The sequence below is a fragment of the Sparus aurata genome, chromosome 8 (assembly GCF_900880675.1).
Source record: "Sparus aurata chromosome 8, fSpaAur1.1, whole genome shotgun sequence".
NCBI classification, from domain to species: Eukaryota; Metazoa; Chordata; class Actinopteri; order Spariformes; family Sparidae; genus Sparus; species Sparus aurata.
In genome coordinates this window covers 23,600,084-23,625,491 of record NC_044194.1, presented here as the reverse complement: position 1 = coordinate 23,625,491, position 25,408 = coordinate 23,600,084, and the positions used below count along the sequence as shown (strand labels likewise).

At 40.6% G+C, this 25,408-nt stretch overlaps 1 protein-coding gene across 1 annotated transcript in view; it reads right to left on the bottom strand.

The window, feature by feature from the left end:
• The window catches only part of LOC115586112 (chemokine-like protein TAFA-5), a 49,619-nt gene that overhangs the window by 22,581 nt on the left and 1,630 nt on the right, over positions 1 to 25,408 (bottom strand). Inside the window, exon 2 of the mRNA XM_030424893.1 lies at positions 10,563 to 10,712. Within this exon, the coding sequence (XP_030280753.1) occupies positions 10,563 to 10,712 (150 nt within the window). The remainder of the gene's footprint in view (positions 1 to 10,562; positions 10,713 to 25,408) is intronic.

The window sequence follows — 25,408 nt, the reverse complement described above, 5'->3', positions numbered from 1 at the left end:
CTGGGGTACTCCGCTTGTCATTTTCATCCGTTCAGATGTGTAGTCACCAATAGACACAAAGTAATCTCTCTCATTTAGATAAGATTTAAACCACTTTAGTGTTGTACCAGAGAGTCCAACCCAGTTTTCCAGTCGGTCCAGTAGTATATTATGGTCGACTGTGTCAAACGCAGCACTGAGATCCAGTAATACTAAGACTGAGATTTTTCCGCTGTCTGTGTTTGAATGAATGTCATTGAAGACCTTAACGAGGGCCGTCTCAGTGCTGTGATGTGGTCGAAATCCTGATTGGAAAACATCAAAACAGCCATTTATTATTAAGTAATTGTTCAGCTGTTGAAAGACAGCTTTTTCAATTATTTCACTTAAAATTGGGAGGTTTGAAATGGGCCTATAGTTATTCATTACTAATGTGTCTAGAGTTCTCTTCTTCAGGAGTGGTTTAATGACTGCAGTCTTAATGGCTTGGGGGAAGACACCTGAGAGAAGAGACGTGTTAACAATCTGTAGCAGGTCTGGAATCATGCAGTCTGAAACTTTTTTGAAGAACCCTGCTGGTAAAATATCCAGGCTGCAGGAGGAAGACAAAGGGAGGACATGTGAAGTGCAACAAGACACAGGAGGATATTACTTAAAAATAAAAACAGGAAATAATAAAACCACAGATTCAAGCTATGACATTGGATGAAGGAAACACTAAATACAATTCTAAATAACAATTCTGATAATAACAGCTGAATCAATCATTTAGTATACAACAGAATTGATGCCACACTGCCAAACTGACAGATTTGCCAGTTAACCTTCCTTTCGTGGGAGATTTAGCTCCCGGTGGCAGAAAAAAAATGGCGGTTTGTAAGGAACCAATCTAAATGCTAACGGCCAGTTTAAGTATTACTTTTTGGTACTTTTGAGACAGCATAACATGCCGTAGCATGACATGGCGCGATGAAGTGCAGCGTTGTAACACAATGTAGCGTTACACAACGTTATGTAAAGTATCATTACATGACATAATAAACACAACATGACATAAAGCAACACATCTCAAAATAACCTGCCAACACCTGTTTTTCCTGGGTTTATCCAGTATTTCATGGTCAACATGCCCCCATTTTGTGGTTTCTCCCATTAACTACCCGATCCTAAAACTTTAACATTAATAACTGTCATACAAAATTGTCGCCTAAGTTGCTTGTCCATGAAAAGCAATCTACAAACACAACACACACACTACGTACAATTCCAACCCAATTTGTCACCTCAACCTGACAACCCAGGACCTGATTAAATATCGGCATTTGCAGGCAGATGGGCCAGGCAACTTTGCTGTTGTCTAAATGCCAGGGCAGGGTGGCATCTGAACAAACCCAAAAGTTGGGAGGTAGGTTGTGACTAAGAGGTAATGTAATTTAACACAGGACAACATATCGCCATTTGAGGAATTGTGAAACAGCGACACATTTTTTTACCCAGAGAACCCATAAAAGGTTCTGTGTAAAGTCACAAACACACACTCATGTCACCTGTCAGGTCAGTCAGCTGATCCTGTGTCCAGCCTCTCTCCTCCTGTCGTCTCATTTGAAAATGAATTCTTCACTCACAAAGATCTCCGGCTGTTTGTGTGACAGTTTACTGACCAAATCATTCCTGTCGTTCCGGCCTCGCTCTCATTCCCCAAACTAAATTACACTCCGTACAGAGCCCGGGGAAAGATGAAGAAAATGAAAGTCTGTAATACATAACCAGGTAATCAGTCCTCCCATCGGAGCAGCGGAGCAGTGGTGTGATTGTGATAGCCCGTTAGGCCCCAATTATCAGACCAATTTCCTATTGAAGAGCTGCTCCTCTCAGCCATGATACTTAATTAAATTCTCACATGGCTCACACCTCTATCAAGATGGAGAGAGAGCGATCCTGCTCCAGACAGAGGAAATGCTTCAACTGCTTATGAAAGATTATTTTTAGAATTTAGGTTAACATTTACAATTACAAATACACAAATGTGTGAGGAATATTATAAGACCGAGGTAAGCCGAGGCTACCGACAATCACTGTCATTATGTGTCATCTCTTGCAGGTGTAACTGTAATTTGATCTATATAAAATAAAATGTAGTGCATTGAAGCATTGCATTGTGGGATTTCAAGGAGAATGTAGAGTACATGTATTGAACACAACTTTTTTGGGGGGGAACTAAGAGCATAAACTTCACACTCAAATAAAATGGCAAAAGGTAAATATTGTGCACTACTGCATAGAGCAAACATAAAGGTCACAGCTCTTCTTCTCTGCTGATAATGTCATCAACATTCTTACTGTCAACAATCCCCAGTGTTGGAGTGTTGGCTTTGCAAGCTGCCAATTACTAGCTGAATTACAGCAAAGATACCCGATGGAGGAATTTACCTTGGTTGGAGAAAGTTGTTTAAACTAAAAAAAGTTACAAGTGATGAAACTCTACATGCCAAGGCCAAACAGACCCCTTTGATTCAAACTTGATAGCCCTGTATCACTTTTAATCGTATCCTTCACTGCTTGAAAAGCATTTAAACTCACCACATCTGTAACAGTGAACCACAAGGACAGCAAAACAATGCTGCTGGAATCATAATCTCTGTTGTGTTTTAATAAAATAAGAGATTTTTATTCGAACCCGCATCAAATTGTACTGACCCATAGATACCAGCCACCTGCATACTCCTGATTTTTGCCAACGAGATCCCTGCACTGATTAACTAATAATAATGCCCACCCTTTAGCTGGATCAACACCAAAGGTCTCCCACTTTGTGAAACACATGATTGTATAAACAGTATTAGTACATGGGCTCAGGAGCACTTGGCTGTAGTTGGCTTCCTCAACACTGACAATCCTGTTAATGTCCCTGCTGCCCGGTGTGTATGTGTGTGTGTGTATGTGTGTGTGTCATGCTGCTCAGGTTTGTATGGAAACATTTTACCACTTCTCTCCCTGTGGCTCAGCGGTGCAGCACTGAGAGCGCTCAGATTCCCCCTGAGACACAATGAATGGTGTCAGACAGCAGAGCGACAGGAAACAGCAGCGCCCTGTTAGTTTCTGAGAGGACGACGTGTAATCACAGCTCCTCCAAGATTCCTGCTGAGGACGAGGATGGAAGCCGACAGCGGCCGCCGCGTCTGTTGATTCGTCTCGTTTCTCCATCGTCCCAGGACGCCTCGGCTGAGTGAGCACGCCGCACGCTTCCCTCTGTAACACCTCCATTACTTCTGTGGTGTCTGTGCGTTTCATCAGATGCCTCACTGTGAGGCTATAAATGCTGCTGTTTCCTGAAATCAGCTGGAAGTGTTCAGACTGGAGGACAAAATGTTCAACCAGGACCTGAAACAGTTCTGATACATTACTGAACTGTTCAGCTCCGGACCAAGGTCAAATAAATATTTGGATCTAAATATGTTTCATTTGATATCAAAGGGGACAGTTCTCTTCAATTAAACAAGGATAAGACTGAAATAATTGTTGTTGAATTGTGCTATACAGATAAACCTGCCTTGCCTTACTACTGTGATGGGGTCTTTACAGGTCTCCCAAAAAAATCCTTTCGTCTGCTGCAACTGATTCAGAACGCTGCTGCTCAAGTCCTAACAAGGACCAACAAGTATGAACTATTCAGACCTCTGAGGTCGTCACGTTCATGATAAACATAATAAAGTCGTGTAAATAATCCAGAGCCTCTTCAATCAGTTCTGCTTCTTTCTGCTGCCACCTGCCATACCACCAGACTACAGAGCAGCTTCACTCCTCGGGCCAGGTCCTCTTGAACGCTTTCTCAACAATCCAAATAGATGTAGAAGTTCTCAAGGACTAAACCCTCATTTCAATTTTGAAATGAAATTTAAAAATTATAAATAAATCTACCTTGTACCTTGTAGATTGAGGGTTAGGGTTGCACCTAAATGCTGGTTGTCACTGACAACTAAAAGAGAAAACAAAGCAGAAGGAAAAGACGCAGTAACTATAGCGACCTAGTACCACAGTATGTGGCTCCTACTGCCACACAAAATCCCTTCAAAGATGACATACGAGAGTTAGGAGAGAAAAAGTTCCAGTGCGGGAGCTTCTTGGATTCCTGAAATTCTTTGGAGATCCTGCAAGAACATCATTATTGTCCAGCCAGTATAATCGTGTAGTGAAGAATTAATATTGTGATAGTCCCTCTTCAAGCATTACATAAAATGTACATGTAAATTTTGACAGGAATGTGTGAGATGTAGCTAAAAATCACAACATCAGTGACTGTTTTCATATAAATTGCCGTTTCCTGCCTTTTCTCTTGTTCAAAACCCTTAAACTGTAAAACTGTGAAAAGAATTTCCATCAATCTTGTAATTTAGGGCTCAGTATCTTGCTCAAGGTCACTTCAACATGCGGAGGAACCGAGGACTGAACCCGCAAAGAAACAGAGTCTGTGTGTTTTCAGGTGTTAAATATAGAAAAGAGTCAGAACCAGAGAACAGACTCTCACATTAACCAACAGTGTTGAGGATTAATCTCAGGTATCAGTGAACACCTGAACACCTGCGAGCGCTGCATCACCGTGCTGATTAATGAACGACCGCAACGCAGATCCATCCGCCGCCGCTGCCGCTCAGCGCAGTTCATTTATCCGAAAAGAGAGGAGGCCATTTTGTAATCGCTTCATTCATCAAACACGCCATCCAGAAGGAGGGACGCCACTTCGTCCCCCAAGGACGAGAGGAGCAGAGACAAAGGAACGAGGGACAAACAAAGAGGAAACGAGGCAGAGAACAAACAGATGGAAGAAATAAAAACTGCGCTGTGGTGTAAACAGGAAGTGAAAACAGAGAGCATTATTCCTCTTTTAAAGAACGGACAGATAGAGTCTGATGAGCCTTTCTATTCTTTTGTTATCTTCCCTTGTTTTCTTGCACCGTTTTTGCTGACTCTCATTTTTGCTTTTCTCTTTTTAATCAACTTTTCGTCTAATCTTGATCTTCTCGATTTGTTCGTAACTTGTTTCCTTTTGTCCTTCTTTAAACGTCTTCTTTTCTGAGGATCTGTCTCACTTATATTTCTGCAGAAGTACCTTGTATTCAACAAAGACATCTCCCTCTTAGTTATGAGGGATTGCACTTTAGCTTAGGTAGGATTACAATTATAAGATCAAAATCTTTAAATCAAGAAAGAGAATAGAAAGCCTTTATCTTTTACATACGGGATCATTTTTCTCACAGAAATCCCAAAATAGTCTCTCCATATACAGATTTTATTACCACAAAAAGTTGATTTAAGTGCGGGGCATATTGTAGTTGTTTTTTTTTTGTTCTTGTGTAGATCTCTTTAATTCATTCTGAGATCAATGTCATAATATTGACACACAGAAGTCATTCAAAATAGAAAATGTGTGTTTTTCTTTTGTGAAAAATATCTGCTGCGCCTATAATTTATCTGCCTTCCCTCCCTCCATATTTTTTCCCCCTCTGTTCTGTTGTCACGTCTGAGATCAGAGCAGGTTAAAACATCACTAAGACTCCTGAACACCTCACAGTCCCTGAGCGCACCACCTCTCTGCCCTTTTCAGTTCATCTCCACCCGCTGAGAAACAAAAAGGTTTCATCTCATCAACAGTTTTTTTTTTCACTATACCCTTCACTATGAACAGCTGTTTGGCCTTTTCTCTTAATTCATCGCTGACAGTCTGATAGAATTAATGTCTGACTCAAAACAGCAGTGGGTGATATTCTAAAACAGTAACATCTTTCTGTTTTATATGGGGTGTGAAAAGCAGAAGGGGTGGAAAAGATTTATGTGTACGAGCTTTTTAAAATCAAAGTTAGAGACAGAGTCGTGATTTTCGAACCAGAGTTAATTAAACTTTTTTTCCATCCTGTTTAAGTTTCCGTATCTGTAAACATGTTGGTTTCCTCTGTGTGATAAGTACAGTGTGACTTCCTGCGGTGCATGCTGGGATTATCCCGCTCACAGTGGGAACGCCACACTGGAACCACGACTCAAACTCATGGTTTAGGGCAGCCGAGCCAGACCTTTGCGATGTTCAGAGGACAGATATGAACTGACTGCGGTCTGATCTGTTCCCTTGAGCTGGGCTGGTGGATTTCAACAGCAGAACAACACGAAGCAAAGCGAGCAGATACAAACTGACGTAAATACCAACATGCAGTTCTCGTCGGCACTGGAAAGGTCAGCCATATCAAAATAGAGGTCTGAGTTTTATTCAAGGCTTTCTGAGCGCTCACTGCACTTCGGCTCTGACCACACACAGTAGAAATATCTGGAAAGCTGGTTTGATTAAATAAAATAAGACAGAACTTTATCCATCACACAAACACAATGCTGTGCCTGCTCCATTAACATATTTGAAAACATGTCTAATTTATCTATTTGTTATCTATTAAAATAAGGAGGTGCATCTATGAAAATATGTTGTATAAAATGAAATACGAGTAATAAACCGTTTCATGCATGTCATCCACTAAAGTTGATGGGTATATAGAAGACATTTTGAACCATATAAGTTTAGGTACCATGTCCAAATCAGCATGAAGCAGATCCACAATGCCTTGTCCACAGTTTTATGTGATTACTGTCTACATATCTTTTTATCATTCTGAGTTATGGCATCATAAATCAAACATGGCGGAGAAAGCATAAGAAGCACCAAGCACATCTGGGACAACTGTTAAATCTTATTATTCTCAGAAAATAAGAACTGAAGTAAACTATTTCAACTTAAAACACTGTTAGAAATACATTTTTCCAGATTTTACTGGAGTATTTTGTTTACATTTTCTGCTCTTCTGGGAATAAATCTCTCCATTCTGCATATTTTGAATATGCCTTATTTTGTATGTTTTATTTAATATCATGAAGTAATTAACATTTCAATTAATATTTATTTGAAGCTAACTGACATCAATATTAAAGAGTTTTTAGATTTTACCTAAGTCTACAAGGCCCAGTTATATCTAAAAATAGGTCCAATTGGCAGAATATAGCCTTTGGTGCATAAGAGTAGACGGATGTATTTCAACTGCAGAGGAAAATGTACAAGAATATATTAATACAATCTGGATAAAAGTATTTCTCATTTAGTTGAAAAATATTTTTGTACCTGAATAAAGCATTTTACAGCTATCCTTATGTCTTATAATGTTGACGCATGGTTGATCAATAACTTCTTCAAAATGCCACATTTTGAAAAAAGTTGTTGGTTGTTATGAATGTTTTTTCACTTTTTTAAGTTTCTAAACAAACATTGAAAAAAAAAGTAACACTTAAATTTTCAGGTCGGGAAATGTCAAAAGTAAGTTGAGCATCGTATTTCAATGTATTTGAATATTCTGATATTTTATAACAAGCAGGTAATAATAGCTGGTCATTTCTTTAAAACATTTCCAGGAACCTTTCAACTGTTTTCTGTCAAACTTCTGGTCAGTCAATTGAAATACTTTCTTGATAAACGCAGGCAAAAACAAAACTGTGCAAAAAAATACTATACTTTTTTAATCTTAACACTACATTTCAGAGGGAAAAGAAATTATAAATATGTACTTAAAAAACATAGGAAATTGTAATGAAATATGTATATAATAGCACCTACAACATTAAAGAACATCTGACATGTTGATGCGTCAGTAATTGTTTCCAACTTTGTGACAACTGTGCGCTGACATGGACCATTTGTTTTAATGCAACTTTTGCTGAAGTGAATGATCTGAATACTGAACAGGTGTTGTTTACCTCGTTCTGGAGACACTTTTGTTTCTGTTTTTTGACATGACTTTTCATGCCTCCCCCAAAACGTCCCTTGGGTTGAATGAACTTGTATTTTATCTGAAAAACACCATTATTTTTCTCCCTGAAATGCTGAAGAGACTTTGGAGTTTATGTTACCTGAGATTGCAGCAGTAAACACAAACTGACTCAAATACCAACATGCAGCTTTGTAAAGGTCACAGAGAAACTCAGACGAAGGCTAAAGTTTGCACTGAATACAATTCTTACTGTCGGACAATTATTACAGCCTCAGTCACCTTGTACATTGTTAACATTTGTATTTGTGTCTCTATTAAACGAACAATAACACCAAGAGATTGTATATTTCCATAAAAGTATCCCATATGGCGAGAACGTCTGGCCGTCCACATACTTTTGTCCATATATTGCCTCAATATTTATTAGTTATTATTTTGTTTTCCAACAAATAACCAATTAAAGGACTTTATGTAAAACATGGAGAGTTTTTTCCCTTTTCATCTGTTGAAATGAATGAAATCTATTTCATTTTCAGCCGACCAGCTCCAGAGTTTTTAGCCCTACATCTCCTGCTTAAGAACCGGCAGCACCTCCAGGTCATCCACCGCAAACAAGAGGTCACTACGAGTTTAAGCAGATTTTCCTTTTTCTGAGACGTTCAGGGAGGACAAAACAGGAAGCTGCTGATGAGTCTCTGAGCTCGGAAAACAGGTCGCAGCCATCAGCAGCGTTCTCACATCGAGTCTGCAGCTGAAAATATCCTCCCAGAGCAGCAGAGCACGTTCAAACAGCTCCGATCACTGACAACACAAACTTTAATTCAGCTCCAACAACACAAACTTTAACCTCTTTAGTCCCAGCCCGCAAACTATCCATCTGTAAGATATGTGAGGCAACATTTTTTTTTTAATTAAATAAGAAAAAAAAGGGTGTACAACAAAAACTGGAAATGGGGGGAATCTGCTATCCTGTAGCTCTGTCAACACTGATTATTGTGGGTAAAAGCTGGCTTTCCCTCTGGAAATTAGCTTGAATCTGTCTGCTTGGATTTAAAAGGTCACTTCAGATGAATACTGCATAGACACCTCTCCACCTTGCAGTCCGACAGTAGAGTTCCGCCAGAGCTCAAACCTTTTCAGTGGACAAGATGAAGTTTTTCTGCTGATGAGGTGAAAACACAATCTTCATCACATCCTGTTTGATGCGATAATGTGGGATAGTTTGTCCTTTGTAATCATCCTGACCACAGGAAATCATCGCTGATGTGAGGAAAAATCTATCGGAAGACGAATCTGAGGGGGAAAACATTTGAAGTTCTGTTCAACTGAAGCTTTACTGAAGAGAAAGCAGCAGGAGAGACAGCGGCGGTTCTTTAACTCGGCTGAGCAACTGTTCACAGTCCCCGCCTGCAAATCCCTGCAGTGTCCCTCCAGCTGTTGCCATTGTTTTCCAGATGGCAGAAAGAGAAATAGGAAGAGAAAGGAAAGAGACAACCGGTGATGAAATGAAATGCAACTCTGGGCTGTTCCCATCTGGGCCGTGACTTTATGAACCTCGCCGTCCAGATGAAGAGATGCGGAGGATTTAGAGGGAGGCTGCAGGTGTGTGTGTTTGTCTCCTTTATGAAGCTCAAGGCTCAAGCTGTGAGCTGACGGTGACTTTCAGAGAAGGTTCACAGTTCTGACGGCATCTCAACTCACAACGAAATGACACTTCCTTAAAATAACATTAATTCACTCTCAAATTACCCCCAAAGACCCAACACACATCAGAGATCTAACTGGTGTTTGTGAAGATTACCAACAATCAAAAACCGAAGAACACGGTACACAACGTACTTGATCAATACATCATATTGTGGTCCGGGGCGGAGAAGAGAGCAGTGAAACTGTCCCCAGAAGTACAACAACATCACTCATCTCAGCAGATGCCCAGAAACCACATTTGTTTACATTCAGGTGACAAAGACCTTTAGGAAGTATTGTATTTATGACAGACGCGAAAGAGGAAGTCTTGGTGATCGGCAATAACAAAGCTAATCGAATCGCTGTGTTTCCGTTGTGCCTATTCCTTTTAAGATGATGCCGGAGGTCCCCTAACTATGATAAAGTAGTCATTTTAACCCAAAACCGCACCAAGTCGATATGGAGCCTAAACCTTAACTCCTTGCGACCAGTTGAGCAACATTACCACGGAAGAAAAAAGTTGAAGTGAGCTGAGCCTGTTTAGTAGAATCTGATGATTTGCTCAATAAAAATGGCTCCTGTGTCCTGACCTTTGTTGAGTCAGGAAGGCGTTTGTTCAGTCTTCAATAAGAAGAACTCAGACAGAAACCATCTTGTGAGGAGGTAACTGCTTCCAAGATATTGTTTCAGCAGGTTAAGAGGATTTTCCCCGATCATTTGAGCTGCAGAATAGTTGGATTGTATGGACGAGTTGAGTTGTCCAGAGAAAAGGGAAAAAAAGAGTGATAAAGACATTAACCAGATTTAGGTGAAGAAAGAAACTGTCTTAGAAAGTAACTGTACATAATGAAAAAGATGATGTCCTAATGATCTGTCATACCTGTGGGCCTGTGTGTGTCTCAAATACACGACAAATGTATTTTTATTCATGACCTAATGAAAGTTTTGCTCCTTAGACCATCGTTGGCTTGACAGACTTTTTTTTCAGAATTTTTCAAAGCAACTTGTAAAGGGTTCATGTCAAGATGGACGTGGACAAACTGACGATTTAATGTATAGTTCCAGTTGGCAGCGACCATCAGAGGACAACAGGCATCTTACCGTCAACGCAGGCCGGTCTGGCTCGTGTCGTCCCGGCGATCTGTCCCTTCCTGCAGGCGCAGCGGGCTGTCTGACGGGCGATGGTCCTCCTCGGCTGGCTGCTGTCCCGGTCCAGGGTGACGATCTCGCAGGTTCCTGCTGCCAGCTGACCTGAGGGATCAGAGGAAGCAAATCATGTTAACATACTGCATGTTTTAACTGTTTGTCAACATACAGCTACAGCGCTTGTCCACCGATTCACAAGGTGTGACCTGAGGCTCACTGTATGACTGCATTGAACTGAGTGGTAAAAACTGACGGGGCTTGTTTGGAAGACACCAAAGAAATTTTGAGAAAGAAATGGAAGTTTAGCTTTCACTTGAAACTCTATTACTCTCATTTACATTCATTTTTTGCCAAAATAATGGAATATCTTGTTAGCTCCCTAGGTGTGTGAAAATGTATTTTCCTGCTGTTTTCTATTTTCTCTCTGAGACACATTTGCTTATTTTGTCATTTCCCTCATTAGTGTCACCTCTGACAAACTGCTGCAGTTTGAAACCGGAGCACAGTTTACAGGCCGACGGAAAATAAAATCATTTTTCGTCAACTTCTTGTGAATAAACAGAATTAGGTTCAGTACACAAAAATGATTATTGACAGAAAAAAGGAGTGTGTCAAACAACAACATTAATAAACAGGTTTTTTCTGTCCTCGGTCTCAGCTGAAATATGACAATTAAAGGCCTGTGAAATAAGACGCTGGTGTAAGTTCAGGTGAGTCAGGAGGAAGAATTCGTCTGCACTGCAGCTGCGAAGTGGAACGAGTTTGAAAAACTGTTTGTCTGACTGACAGCAGCTGGACGTCTGAACTGACTCACAGCTGATTATTTCCTGTCAGTTTTGTTGCTGCACGTCAGTCAATCTGTCAGTACACTGATCACATCCACACACATACAATATTTTACATAAATCATACCGGAGTAACCATAGAAACAGAATCCGGCTCTCTGATAGGCTGACAGGCATCTGTTTAAAGTCATATCTTTTCTCCTCAAACTCTAAACTAGAGCTTTAATTAAACAGTCCTTCCAGAAAATGTTTTTTTGTGATTGTTGCGGGCAAAAATCGTTGATTATGCGGCACGTTTTCTCAAAAAATGCGATGGAATATGTGGGATATTTATGCAATTTTATGCAATGAAATTGCAGGAACTTGCAAAAACTGCAGTTTGATGAAAAAGAGAAAAAAAAGTGATTCCCCCAACACCCTGTTCTCACTATGCTACTACCTTAATGTAAAGAGTCATTTCTTATTACTTCCTATGACGCATACTACATCACAGAAAGTGCTGGGAATATTGAAATTCATGATCTCTTAACATCTCAAACCTCCTCAATGACTTCTGGAACCTCTTTGAATGAATGCTGGAATCTATTAAAGACCTCTTATAGCTCCTCAAGGAGCAACAGCTTTTCAGGAAATTCTGCGATCTCCTTGAGGCATCTCTGAAACCTTCTCAAGACGTTTAAACCTCCAGGGTCTCTGAAGCCTTCTCAAGGACCCTTGGGACCTTTTTTATGATCTCCTAAACCTTCTCAATTAAAGCCATCTCAAACCTTCTCAAATCAAGTCAATAACAGCTGGAATCTCCACAGAATACACAGAAAACCTTCAGGGACATACAGTCTGTCAAAGGATCTCGCAATCCTCCTCCAAGACCCCCGCAACCATCTAGTCAAAGCCTGGAACCTGTTCAAGCCCTCTTCGACCTATATGGAAAACCTTTGCAAAGACCCCTGTAATATATTCCAAGACAGCTGACAGCTTTTCAGGGAACTCCTTTAGGTAACCCTGGAACATTTTCAAGATCTTTTAACTTCCTTAAGAACAGGTAAAACCTCCCCAACGAACCCTGCAACCTCTTCAAACACAGTCAAATCTTTAAAACTTTTTCACAACTTTCTCAGGGACCTTTCCAAACTTTTTAAGAACCACTGGACCTCCTCTTAAACCTCATTGAGACCACACTTGCAGCTCTGAACAGTGTTTTCATCAAAATGGCATTAAACACACAGCAGAGCTGATGATAAGTGAAGTCTGCAGGTATTCTGTCAGAGACTATAATAATTTACTGGATTTTTTTTTAATGACACAGGACAAGTCAGGAGACCTCCGCAGCAGGGTTAAACTTCTTGGTGACATGAAAGTATAAACAAAATCATATATTCAATAGGTCAAGGATGATTTAAATGTGGACCGATACTGCCATGCTGCCAGCTGAGATAAAAGTTTAAAGAAATACCATAGACTCTGGGAATGTGGATAAATTCAAATCTTCACCTAGTTCAGCTGAGGCAGAGACTGAATGATAGAAGGATGAATGTTGGGTGACTCAGGCAGGAAGCCTCAGGGGTTAAGGGGAGGTGTATTTGGTGACAGTAGAAAATCATCTCCAATTCAGCATCAGGTCATTTCCTTTCTCTTCCCATCAGTCTGGAAAATGGTTTAAAAAAAAAAAAAGGGGGAAAATTTCCCAGTAAGACAATAAAAGACGATCACCAGGAGGAACTTTGTCCATCCAACTAGACCTTAACAAATGGAAGAACAGAATTCCAGGACACGGTCATGTGTATAGGAAAAAGTGAATCCTTACCACATCACCCAACAAGGCTGCCGAACTGCCAACCGCAGCTTGAGTTACACCAGTGGATATCGTTAAGAAAACCAACAGACATTTCCAGACGTTTTTTGTGGAGTCTAAACCATCTATTTTTCACAGGAAGTCGGACCATCTTCACCCATGATTGATTGATTGATTGATTTAAAGCCAAGCCATGATTTTCCTCACCTTCACCAAGTGTCTTTTTCTTGTCTGAACCCAACCAGACCATAAGCACAGTGTTTTGACACGAGAGGAATAGAAAATCCAACCCAAACTATTAAAAGTTGCAATATAAAGAAACACCCAATTTTTTGTGGTTTTGCAGAAACGTACCATGCTCACATTCATTCTGGTGATTGTGTTGGATTCAAAAATCATCGATTTTTTAAACCTTGTATGTTGTGAAAGCAAGAAGAGAGCCTCCCCTGTCAGAAACACTTTGTTGAGTGTTGCGTTTTTTGAAATCTATTCTGTCATTTCTCCAGCTGAAGCTGTTTTAAGTCCAGACTGTGGAGGTGAAAAGCTTCAGCTGACACATGATGCAACAGCAGCAGCACCACTCAGGAGCTGAGAGATTTTGATGTGGTGAGCGGCGTTCGCTGTCAGCAGCATCTTTGTGAAACATGACTAAAGACACAGTGTTGTTGTTGTTACTATTGGCTGATGTCCATCAGATGAGTTACTGTTCAGGTGGAGGATTAATGTCTGTAAGGCAACCCAGAAGACAAACAACACCTCTATAGGGAAATTACATAATCAAAACAATATGGAAACAAAGAACTTCCTTAAAAAATGGTGTTACACTATTTAGATGGGAACTAAAGCAGTTTAACACATTAAACAGTACTACTCAGCCCTGGCGGAGCTTTAAGTCTGTGAAAAGAAGCCTGATGGTGATGTGATGTTGACGAAAGCCACCAAAACATGAAGCAAAGCATTACAGTTCTGTGTAGTTCTGTTGTGTTTTCCTGTAAACAAAAAAAACTTTTGTTCACATTTAGCGTTACTCATCAAAACACATTTGTGTGTGTCCTTGAAGTCTAACAAATCAAAACATTAGCAAAGCCAACCTTCAGGGTACCTTAAATACAGAATTGTTTACATTCATGTTTACCAGCTTGCAGACTTCTTCTTGTTATGTTACCGCCGCCTGTCGTGGAACACTGTGACGCCATCGGTAAGGACCAGAAAGACAGCTCCATAGCGCTTCTGGTTTGAAAACTCCAGAGGGAAACTTGAGCTCTGCAGACGTGCCATTTTATATATAGTAATAAGTATGACACAGTGAGAAGTAACACTCAACTTACTGGCATTTAAAAGTCACGTTAAAGGGACAGTGTGTAATATATCAAGTATTTAGCGCCATCTAGCTGTGAGGTTCTACATTGCAACACTCCTTTGCTCACCCCTCCCGTTCTGAAGACGTTGGAGACGTTCCAGAAGCTACGGTGGCCCCGACGGACAAGAAACTTATTTTCAAAATATGGACTCTTTCCCAACAGCGTCGAGTATTTCTACTGATTCAAGTAATGAGGTAAAGATGTAGTTAGTTATTGTTATTGTTAGTGATGAGCGCTTTCGCTGAGCTCCCTCTCAGTTCCGCAGTCAAGCTGGCTCCGAGCGAAAACGCGTTTAGCCTTACTACGTAGTACCACGTAGTGCTTTGTGTCCCTCTCGGCAGTCCATAGTTTTTTTAAAACCGGAAAGACATGGCGGCCTCCATAGAGCTTGCCCGTGCTATGTATATTCAGATAGGTAATTCTTCGCTCAGGAGGATAAGTCAGATTGTTGGCAGAGGTAATTGTACACCAGTGAGGACTTACTTATGAACAAAGACGTTGATTTGATTTAATAAATTACTTGAATCGTTACACACTGTTCCTTTAAAGTTATAATTATTTTAAGTCCAGGTTCATTTGACAAAACATTTGGTTACCGTGGGAACAGCAAGTGTGGTTCAATACTACAAAAAAAAGAGAGAAAACTCTCTGAGCAGCTGCTTTGTTAGAGATGGTGCAGAAGAGCAGCTGACGTGCAGCCAAACAGAAAATGTAAAATTATCTGTGAACAAAAAACGTTAAAAATGATCAACATTGTTTTGCAGGCACAACCGCACAGACAAATATGTCTCCTGTCCCTACTACACAATAAAACACTTGTGCTTTTAGTGTGAAGCTGCAGCAGTAGGAAATGTTTAACCTGTATTAGCATTAGCCGTGGCTGATATCAATGGGATACGTAACCCTGGGTTACATGCTGTATGGTGTCCTGTGAATCCCCCGAGGGTTACTTTAATTGAGCAAAGGAATGGCGGACTCCACCACTGATGACAACTACTTTATAGAGGTAATTAATTTAATTTAAATGAAATGTTAAAAATGTTCCCATCTTCAAAGCTCTGTTTAGCTCCTGCCTTTTAACTCTGTCAATTATGTCCACCGGTGAAGATCACTTTTGAAAGGATACTGGAGCTGGATTAAAATAACCGCAGAGGTACAGCAGCTTTGGACTAACTGGACCTCTGTGAGCTACAGTTTAAAGGATTCATGTAAAACATTAAGTAGTAAGCGGTTCTAATTCATGAAATGCAGATTTTACAGTTTGAAGTTTCCTCTTAAAAAACACCGGCACTGTTCACATCTCCATGGTGAGACTCTGCAATTTTCATGAAGCTCATAATTACATCTGACAGCCTGCATTAACACGACTTCTGCTTTCTGTCTGATGTGTTCACCCCCTCCTGTTAGCCTCCAGGCTACATGGGAGCTAATAAACTATCTCATCGCTGTCTGAGACCTCCTCCTCTTCCGCCTCCTCCTCTATGGATGAATAAAGACAGCCAGACCTCTGTGAGCTTTGTGGAATCAGCAGTTTGTGTACATTCATGTTTAAAGTGTCAAAGGTCACAGTCTGACAGCCAGTGACACGACATGCAGAGGAGAGGACGCTTTTAACCTTCACTTCTCTGCTTGTAGTCAGACCTAACACAAAGGTCAAAGAGTGGAAGCTTATACACACAAACCGCAGACGAGTGAGAGGCTGAGGTCACCAAAGAGGAAAGGAGGAGAGAATTTGATGGACAAAGAAATGAAAACCTGAAGTCTTCATTTAACTTTGTCCCCGCCTAGAAATAAGTCAACATTCTGCAACATGAATTAATAATTAGCAAGAAAGAAACATGAAACCACCCAGCCCATATTTTCTTCATGAGGAAGTGTTTTTTTTAATGAACATAGACTACTTTGATAAATACAGTCATTTTACCTCACAGGACGTGAGAGTTGCTGGTCTGCTGCTGCCTTGATTAGATAGTTTGTTTGTGGCTTCAGTGTTTTACAATTGATAGCCCCTGGACAGTCAGCTGAGATGAACCTAGTGACCTCTCTCTACCTGTCAGTGAGATGTTCATCGTTGCAGTGTGACACCAGAGATCCCGGGGGCTCTCTCTGCGCTTTCTTGCTTCAGATCCTGCATGCTCTAATGTGATATTATACCTCTGATGCAAACTTGCATACTGGGGCCTACTATCCCAAATTTGCATTGATGCTGCTGCAATTCTTTAGATGTGAAATATTTGCAGGCGAGCATTTGTGTAAAGACCTTAATTCATATAACAAACCAACTCCTATTAGTTGTTTTGCATGGATTACGTTCTGCAGTTTGTTGGCAATGAGCATCTGTGAGACAACAGACTCTAGACAGTTTCGGGTCTGAACCGTGTAAAAAACAGAAGATACAACATAAACATGACAGGCCTTTAAAAGTGCTGGTACTTTTCCTGTCGAGCTGCTTCTAATCTATCTAGCTTCATATTTAACAACCAAACATGAGAGCAGGAATATTGTTGCCTTTTAATTATTTTCCAAAATGTTGAACTATTCCTTTAACAGTTTTCTGAGGCCATCGTGTTTTCCTAACGTTCACTACAGTACTTTCGTTTGTCTAAACCTAACCAAACACAGGACTCAGGATGTGAAGCCTGGTCTGCATGGCTAATGAGCTCAGAGAGCTCCACTGTCCAACCTCATTAACTCTTTATTGAATGAAATGATGTAGAGTCCTGAGAGAGGAGTCAAAATAAAGAAGACGCAAAGAGCTACTGTGCCTGAATAATACTGTCATGTTCGCGCCTGTCAAGTGTGTTTGCGGTTAGCTCACTAGATTCGCTTCTAGATAAAAACATCTCACAAAAATGTTCAGATTCATTTTGCTGCCCAAGTTTGCCGTCCAAAAGGTGACAAAAATAAAAGTTCAGATCATCTGGATCACTTTCAGAGCTGCAGGATGTTCTTTAAACATCGCAGCTCGTTTTTCCTACTCCAGTGATCATCGACCCTCGGAGCTTCTGAGATTGAGACGCCCCGGAGCTTTCTGCAGTAATTGGGATTCAGCCTGCATATAGATGATGTAAGAGACGCCGCTTGCTAACAGGTATCCCATGGTAACCAGAGACAGCAGCAGAGCGACGGGCTCTGTTTCCTCGTTAGCTGCAGCTCATCACCGGCCTTCTTTAATTCTCCATCTGCTGCAGCACACCAAGATGAAAAAGTTATTGTTTGTCATCTTCGACAGTCTGAGCAGAGGATGCTGGGAGAGGAGGGCTGAACGGTGCGTCTGCTGGAAACATGAAAGAGACACAGCGGCTAAATTCAAAATAATAGCTATCTGCTGATATAATCTTCAAGAGAAAAGAAATCCGATGACTGAAGCTTGAAGCTGCGGGTTTGTTGTGGAGCTGCACATTCAAATGTTGCTGCTTTTTCATTATTGAAATAAATTTAAGAGTGCAACATAAAGGACTTTGGACTCAGCTGAAAAAGGCTGAGGGAGTTTAACAGCTGAGAGTTGACACAAATTCTGAACCAGCGCTTCCCGACCGACTGCACTTTAAAGCACGTTTAAAGGATGAGGATAAAATGTGTGAGTTTTTAACGGGCATGAAATAGCTTGTGAACAAAATACAATCAAACCCTTTTCCAGAGGGTAGGACGTCCACCCACCTCTGCCAACGATGTACAATCTGGCAAACTTCCTCAAAGTTTTCAAGATCGAGACCAAACATTCAAGCTCTTTCTCTGAATCTGTTCATGTTCCCAAAACTAAACATCCTGATAAGGTACAGACTGACTGTCGGGCCCGATATTCAGCATCTCACGATTATCAGTATTGGTGTTTTTTCTGTCAGATTGCTGACAAAATAAATGTATTTCATAAATGTGCCACTCTGTTGCATCCACTCACACAATGTCCCGCCCACGACACTATCTGATTGGCAATACATCACAATGACTATCCTATAAACAGTAAATTAATTTGAATATGCAGAGTTGCAATTCAATCTATTAAATGAATGTAGTGGAAAGGAAGTATAAAGTAGCAGAACATGGAAATACACAAGTAAAGTACCTCAAAATCGTAAAACTACTAACTAAACTTGGGTAACTTGAACTGAGGTTCATTCCTTCACTGGTTCTCCTAAAATCTTGTCACGAGGATTTTCCTTTTTACTGCAAATCAATATTTTCCCCACATATCCGTTATCGGCCTCCCTGATTTCTAATAGTTGATATTGGCCCTGAAAAATACATATGGGTCGACCCCCATCCTGATGTTCCACTTTGCTGCTGATGAAAACTATTTTTTACGGGTCAACTGAAACTCAAAACTTTCTATTTTGAAATGCAGTTTGTCCACCTGCAGCAGTGCCCAACCAACCAAAAAAAGAAAAAAAAAGTCTGACATTGATGTACAGTATCAGTCGATATACAGATATTTTTGGCCGAGATCCGTCAAATGAGATTATCAAACACTTTGAAACAACATCTGTTAACTGAAACTGAAACAGTATACTTCACTAATGATTTAATAATTATAAAATCACCTAAAGAATCGTTTTCTGCACCGTGTCCATTAACACCAAAATATTTTCTGTGGTAAACCAACATCAGCAGATAATATCCACCAACTGACGTGCTGGTCGGGCATAAAGAAATTCTCCCAAAGTCTTATTCAAGTTTTTATATCTTGTATAACTTTATTATTATCATCATTATTCCTTTCTTTCAGTAAACTTGCTGTGATGACTTCCTTCATGCTGAATTGATTTCCTCCCTCTGATCCCTGCGGTTTGCCTCTGCAGTAAAACATCCATTTGACTTTATGATTCGGCCGAATGAATCCCGTGTGTGTGTCGCAGCGCAAAGACTGCAAACAGCTCGCTCACATCACGGCAGAATAATGAAATTACAATGCGTTGTTTTCTCTGCTCGGACTGCTGTTTTCTCAATCACGGCTGACATGTAATCTATTTATGAATGAGAGGAAGGAAGACAAAGTGACATGTCGCTGATAGCTTCTGTTTGAGCTTTTATTATCTGTCATCTCCTGTAAATTCCCAGCAAATTGAAAATAAGAACAACAATCACAGAGCAGGAAAACCGGAGTCACTGTGTTTGTCCCGGGAGTGAAGACAGAAGAATAATGATGAGGCTGAAATTGGTTTAGACGCAACACGACGGCTGTTTTCTGATCCTCTGAAGACAGTTAATGAGTCGCTGCAGCAGGAGACAAATCCGGAATCCAACTTAAGGGTGGAAGCAAAAAGGTGTTACTGTTGGGCGTGTTTAACATGATGACTGAGAGCAGATATATGACAGCAAGTGACACGACAGGCACCGACACAAACACATCAAGGTTGCTGTTTTTTTTCTGTTAATACCTTCTCCAGCTCATGACCCGGAAAGTAATTCAAGTCCACCACTGTCAGGTATGTTCAGAGCTTTCATATGTCTCGGAGGCGACGAGGAGTGTGAGGAACCGGTGAATCCCGGTTGTGAGTTTTGAACAGGATCAAAATAATGATGATGAATGAATTAAATAAACACAGACAGACAGATGCTTATAAAATAACTGTAAGAAACTCATCAGTTTGTGTTGGGCAGCTGCTTCTCAATCTCCTCCTCGTGTGCATATGTTTCAGCTGCTGCAGAGAGAAAAAAATCATAAAATCCAGCAGCTGCTCAGAGCTCAGACAGACTCAGCTGAGCAGGTTCAGATCTCCTGTGATGCTGCAGAGACTCTTATTTTGAAAAGACTGCCAAGTTAAGCAGGTGAAATATTAGATTAAAATTCCGAGAGTCGATTACCGAGTGCAGTAGAGTTCCGCAGCTCAATGATCATTACTGCGGGACTCTACTTGGTAATCGACTCACAGGGCTTCCCCACAACAAGGAAGGCTTCTCGGATGGTGAGTTTCATTTATCTATTCCGTCTAACACACAGTTTCACGGTGTGTTAGACCATGGATTAAATTTACACCGGAATATCCCTTTAAGGTTGAGGGGAGAATAAAAAACAAACAAAAAACAAAAAACAAAGTGGGCCCTTGAAGCTGATGTGAACTCTCAATCAAAAATCTCTAGAAGAGTCTGGTGCAGAGCCAGAGCTTCTGGAGGAGTAAACAACCGTAGTCATATTGGATTCTACTCTGATCCAGAACCAGTCACTGACAGTAGGAGAGCTCAGAGATTATCTTACTTTTTACCAACCAGACTGCAGCAAAGATATGCAGAGGTGACCTCCGTTTTCGGATGTTTATGTTGTGTAATGTTGACTGCTGACTGGAGCTATAGAAGAAATGTCTTTGACTAGCGTTAACGTAGGGTTACGCAGAGGGCAGGGGGGAAACAAAGTGGACATACACACACATACACACACATACACAGGCATACAGTAAAATAACCTTGCTAATCTGGGGCCGACTGAACACTCACACGAGCACCACTCATAAACACAAATGATCCCGCAGTCAAACAACCACAATTGTCGCTGATGATCTATCTGACGTGACTCAGGTACAAATGATCACGGATTTTGAATTTTAGCTCACGAATAATCTCCTTTGCCGACATCGACAGCGTTGCCTTGAGTAAACTTGTGGATATCTCTTAGTTTGAACATTGTTGGAAACATTTGAGATGATGTACGCAACGACTCTTTACTCCTCAGCTTTAAATGTAGTTTTTCAGAAAGTATTCGGCCCTTTGAGTTTCTGACTTTGCTTGCTGAGTTTAAATCCTGACTTCGCTGCTGCAGAGACTCTTATTGTGAAGTCTGTTCGTGTCAGTGCTGATTCCACCGCCACACAGCGTTTGATCATCTTGTCTTTGTCTTGAGGGTTGGGACGTGTATTGTAGTGCAGTTGAGGGTGTTTAAATTTTTAAATACAGTTCCAGTCGTGCTCAGTGTTGAATCACTCACTGACGTTCCTCCTCCGGATGAATTTATTCAAATCCAATTACACCCTCCGCAGCTTTTTGCTCCGTTAATTTCTGTTTGTGTTTCCCTTTTTCTTCTCAGCTGCTGATTTTCTCTCTCATTCAGACGCAGTGTGTTCATAATTCCCATGAATATATGCTCGGCTTAATGGAGCATTGAGAATTCATTTGGACTCTGAAGGCTCCTTTAGGTAAGCTTTCGACACTGCAGGCACAACAGTGTATCTGCTGCATAATAGGCTTGTTTCCAGGATCTAAATGAGCTTCATGAGCAGGCAGAGAAGAGAAAGGAGAAACTCAGTAAACAGAGAGCATGAGGGAATTAAATTCAGTCTGTAGTTTGTGCTCATTAAAGCGTTCCACACTGAGGCGATTAATGAAGAAAGGACAATAACAACAGAGACTTTATGCTCTTTAAAAGGGTTAATTTCATTTCCCATTTGTGTTTTTTAACGGAATCTTAATCTGATATTTCACCTGTTTAACCTGACAGTCTTTTCAAAATAACAGTCCCTGCAGCATCAGGGGAGACCCGAACCTGCCTAGCTCAGTCTGTTTGAGCTCTGACTGATGAATTTCAATGAGCAGCTGCTGGATTTTTATGATTTTCTTCTTTCTGCAGCAGCTGATTATCTGAAACATCTGCACATGAGGGGGAGAGTCAGAAGCAGCTGCCCAACACAAATTGATGCTTTTCTGCATTAAACTAAGAGAGAGCAGTCACTGTATTAAAATAAATCTGTTTTACAATGTGATCACTCTAAAGTTAAGGTTTGGTTCCGTTTAGGCACAAAATTGACTTGGTTAAATTGAGGGAAACACATTGGTTTAGAATCAAACTACCAACTAAGTTAAGTTAGAGGACCTTTGTTGTCAGGGTTAAAGGTTGACTTAAAAATTTAGATCGAACAGGCCTTTAATACTGATGATTTTACATTTAAATCCATGAGAAACATCACTGCCTCCTTCATGCCTCTTTTAAAAAAGAACTGCAGGATCAGACTGGAATATAAACAGAAAAAAATGTTCTGTTGATGTTTTATTAAATTAAAAACTCAGTCTGACTCTTTGACTCAGCCTGTGTTTAATTCAGTGTTTGTACTCCAAACTGTCCTCTTCACTTCGCATTTAGAATTTGCCGAAGTTATTAACGCCGCTGCTCTCCTGCAGAGCCTCTCTCTGAGGGATAAATTCAACATTACAGAAAGCTCTGATAACGAGCTGCGGACAAACCAGCGAGGACACCAAAAAACCATCACAGACGATCATTACTGCAGCCAAGGAAGGAAGACGAGACTGTTTGATTTTATTTTGTTCCTGTCCTCCCTAAGCAAAAGCCGAGCAGATCTTCCACATGGATCACTGGGCAGTTTTACATTGATTCTGTTAATGTAGGTTGAAGCACAAATGAGACTCTGATACTCAAACTGGACTTCAGGACAAAAACAGAGCTTTATGTTATACAGATGGACCTGTGCTGCACTAAACTAACTAAAGGTTAATATGCATATATATTTATGTTATCCATTATTGCGACTTATGTAAAAGCATCCCAAATTAAAACAACTCTGTCGATATGCACCACAAAAGCAGCACAAATTATATATCAGGTTTGGTATAGAAGAGGGGCGGACCAATCAGACTATTAGAAAAAAAAAAAAAAAGCCAATATAAATAATACAATCAAATGTTATCAAGTTTAAACATATATTGTATAGTGAGAAAAAAATTATTTAAAAACAACTAATCAAGGCGGTGCTAAGGGCTGCCTTCCAGGGACAAGAATGTAAACATGGCGTCCACCATATGTTCCAGTCAAGGATGTTTCATTGAACACAGGAGACAGAAGATGTGTCCGAAATCACTCACTACTCCCTATATAATGCATCACATAGTGACAAAGCCATTTTGTAGTGCTGTGCAAATGTCGAGTGGGAAAAATTATACCCTATATAGTGCACTCAAAGTATCCCGCAATACATCTTGAAAAGTAGTGTACAACCGATGGTCACTAACCAAGCAATATTTACCATCATGCATTGCGCTGCGGACGAACGCATGGAGCTTTCAATTCACGTTTCAACTGCGCAACAGTAGTGACGTCATTATAGGCGCCGGAGTAGATTAGATAAATTATTTAATCTTGTGGCTCTTCTAGACTTTTTCAAATTTTATTGGACCAAATGGCTCAAATTTTGGCAGTGAAACAAATCATTTTGAGGTTGTTGCGAAGCTAAAAATTTTCTTACATTTTAAAGCACTTCCCCCTTCCTGGGGGCTTGTTCACAGCGCCAACAAAAATGTTCCTCTTTCATTTCATCATGTTTACATCTGAAGAGAACTCTGCGCTTCTATTGGTCAACGTCTCTGTAAACTTCATGGAATTGGTTCGACACACTCGCCAGACGGATGGGGGAGGGACACACTGCTGTGCGCTGTGCTGTGATTGGTTGTTACGTAAGCTTAAGAGTTAATAGTTTGAGTCAGGCATAGGGATTGTCTGATTGTCTAACGTGTAGCTGACGTGTAGTTTGTTAGTGGTTGATTGGTAGAACAAACAGCCAGCAGCGGCGGTGCTAATACTGGGATTGTGATCTGCAGTTTCCCATCATAAACACAGCGACTTCTTCAGCTGCTGCTCTTCTTGGGTTACACTCCTGCTTGGCAAAACTTGCCTTGCAGCGGATTGGTAATGTGAGTTGGGCATAAAAGCTTGGTATATGTGCAGAGGCATCTTCTGGGGAGAGTCCATCTGACAATCAGCTGCGCCACCACCACCGCTGGCTGTTTGTTAAACAGACCAGCTGCCACACAAACACAGAGTATTTGACTTTTTGCCAGTGCAGTCAAATACAGTTGAAGTCCTCCATGATGAAATCTCAGTCAGAAACTCTTTAACGCTGCTGTGATTATTTTTTCCACCTTAATCTACTGATGAGGTGACAAACAATCACAGCAGTGCACACAGCAGAATGAAAGAAACAAAGGAGGGGTCCTTTGTTTCTTTCCGGTACTACAACCGCAACCTTCTTCGCTTCATATTTGAAATATGACGGTAATGTGTCAGCCAACCACAAATAATGTTTGGAATTGAGTAGGATTCATTTCTTGTTCTCTCTTTGATGTGTGTGACATCAATAAAGTGGTTTGGTTGTGACACAAATCTGAAGGACCAAAACAATACATGAAACGCACCCATTCCAAGCCCTGTGTGTTTAGCAGGTAAGGAAGCGCATGTGCAGTTCACATGAGTTACAGATTAACCCATGGAACATCATAATACATCAGAGCTTATTTTGTGTGACATTTTACGTGGGAGATTTCTGCAGGAAAACAACTCCCTGCCAAAAAGCCCACAACACTCAGCATCAGAGGGTCAGCTGCAGCAGTGTTGACATGAGCTGGCAGTAACGACCTGTAGTTATGGAAAGGCTCCCTCCAGCACGGACAGGAGAAGCAGTTTCAAACAATTTAGAAGCAATATATATATATATATATATATATATATATATATATATATATATATATATATATATATATATATATATATATATAGATATATATATATAAAGGAAAGTGTGTTGTTGTTTTATTTAACATTAGCAGGTGTGTGTTCTAGTTAGAGATGGGATTGTGACTGGTTTTGAAGGTGGGTTTTGCATGAAAGCTGTCTGCGTACTGGCACTAAACCTTCCAGTGGTGCTGAGGTCCTGAACAGTCCTGGACGTCTTTCACCTCTGAGCATCAACCATCAAGAAAGGAAGGCAGGAGGACCCGAACCTTCACCCCCTCACTGACTCTGTCTTCTTAGTAAGTACTGACATCAATGAAATATTCTAAAGTAAAAGTAGGCCTACTCATCATTTAATGATCATACATATCCTATTTTGTATTTGATTTATTGTTGTATTGTTGTGTTCATCGCTT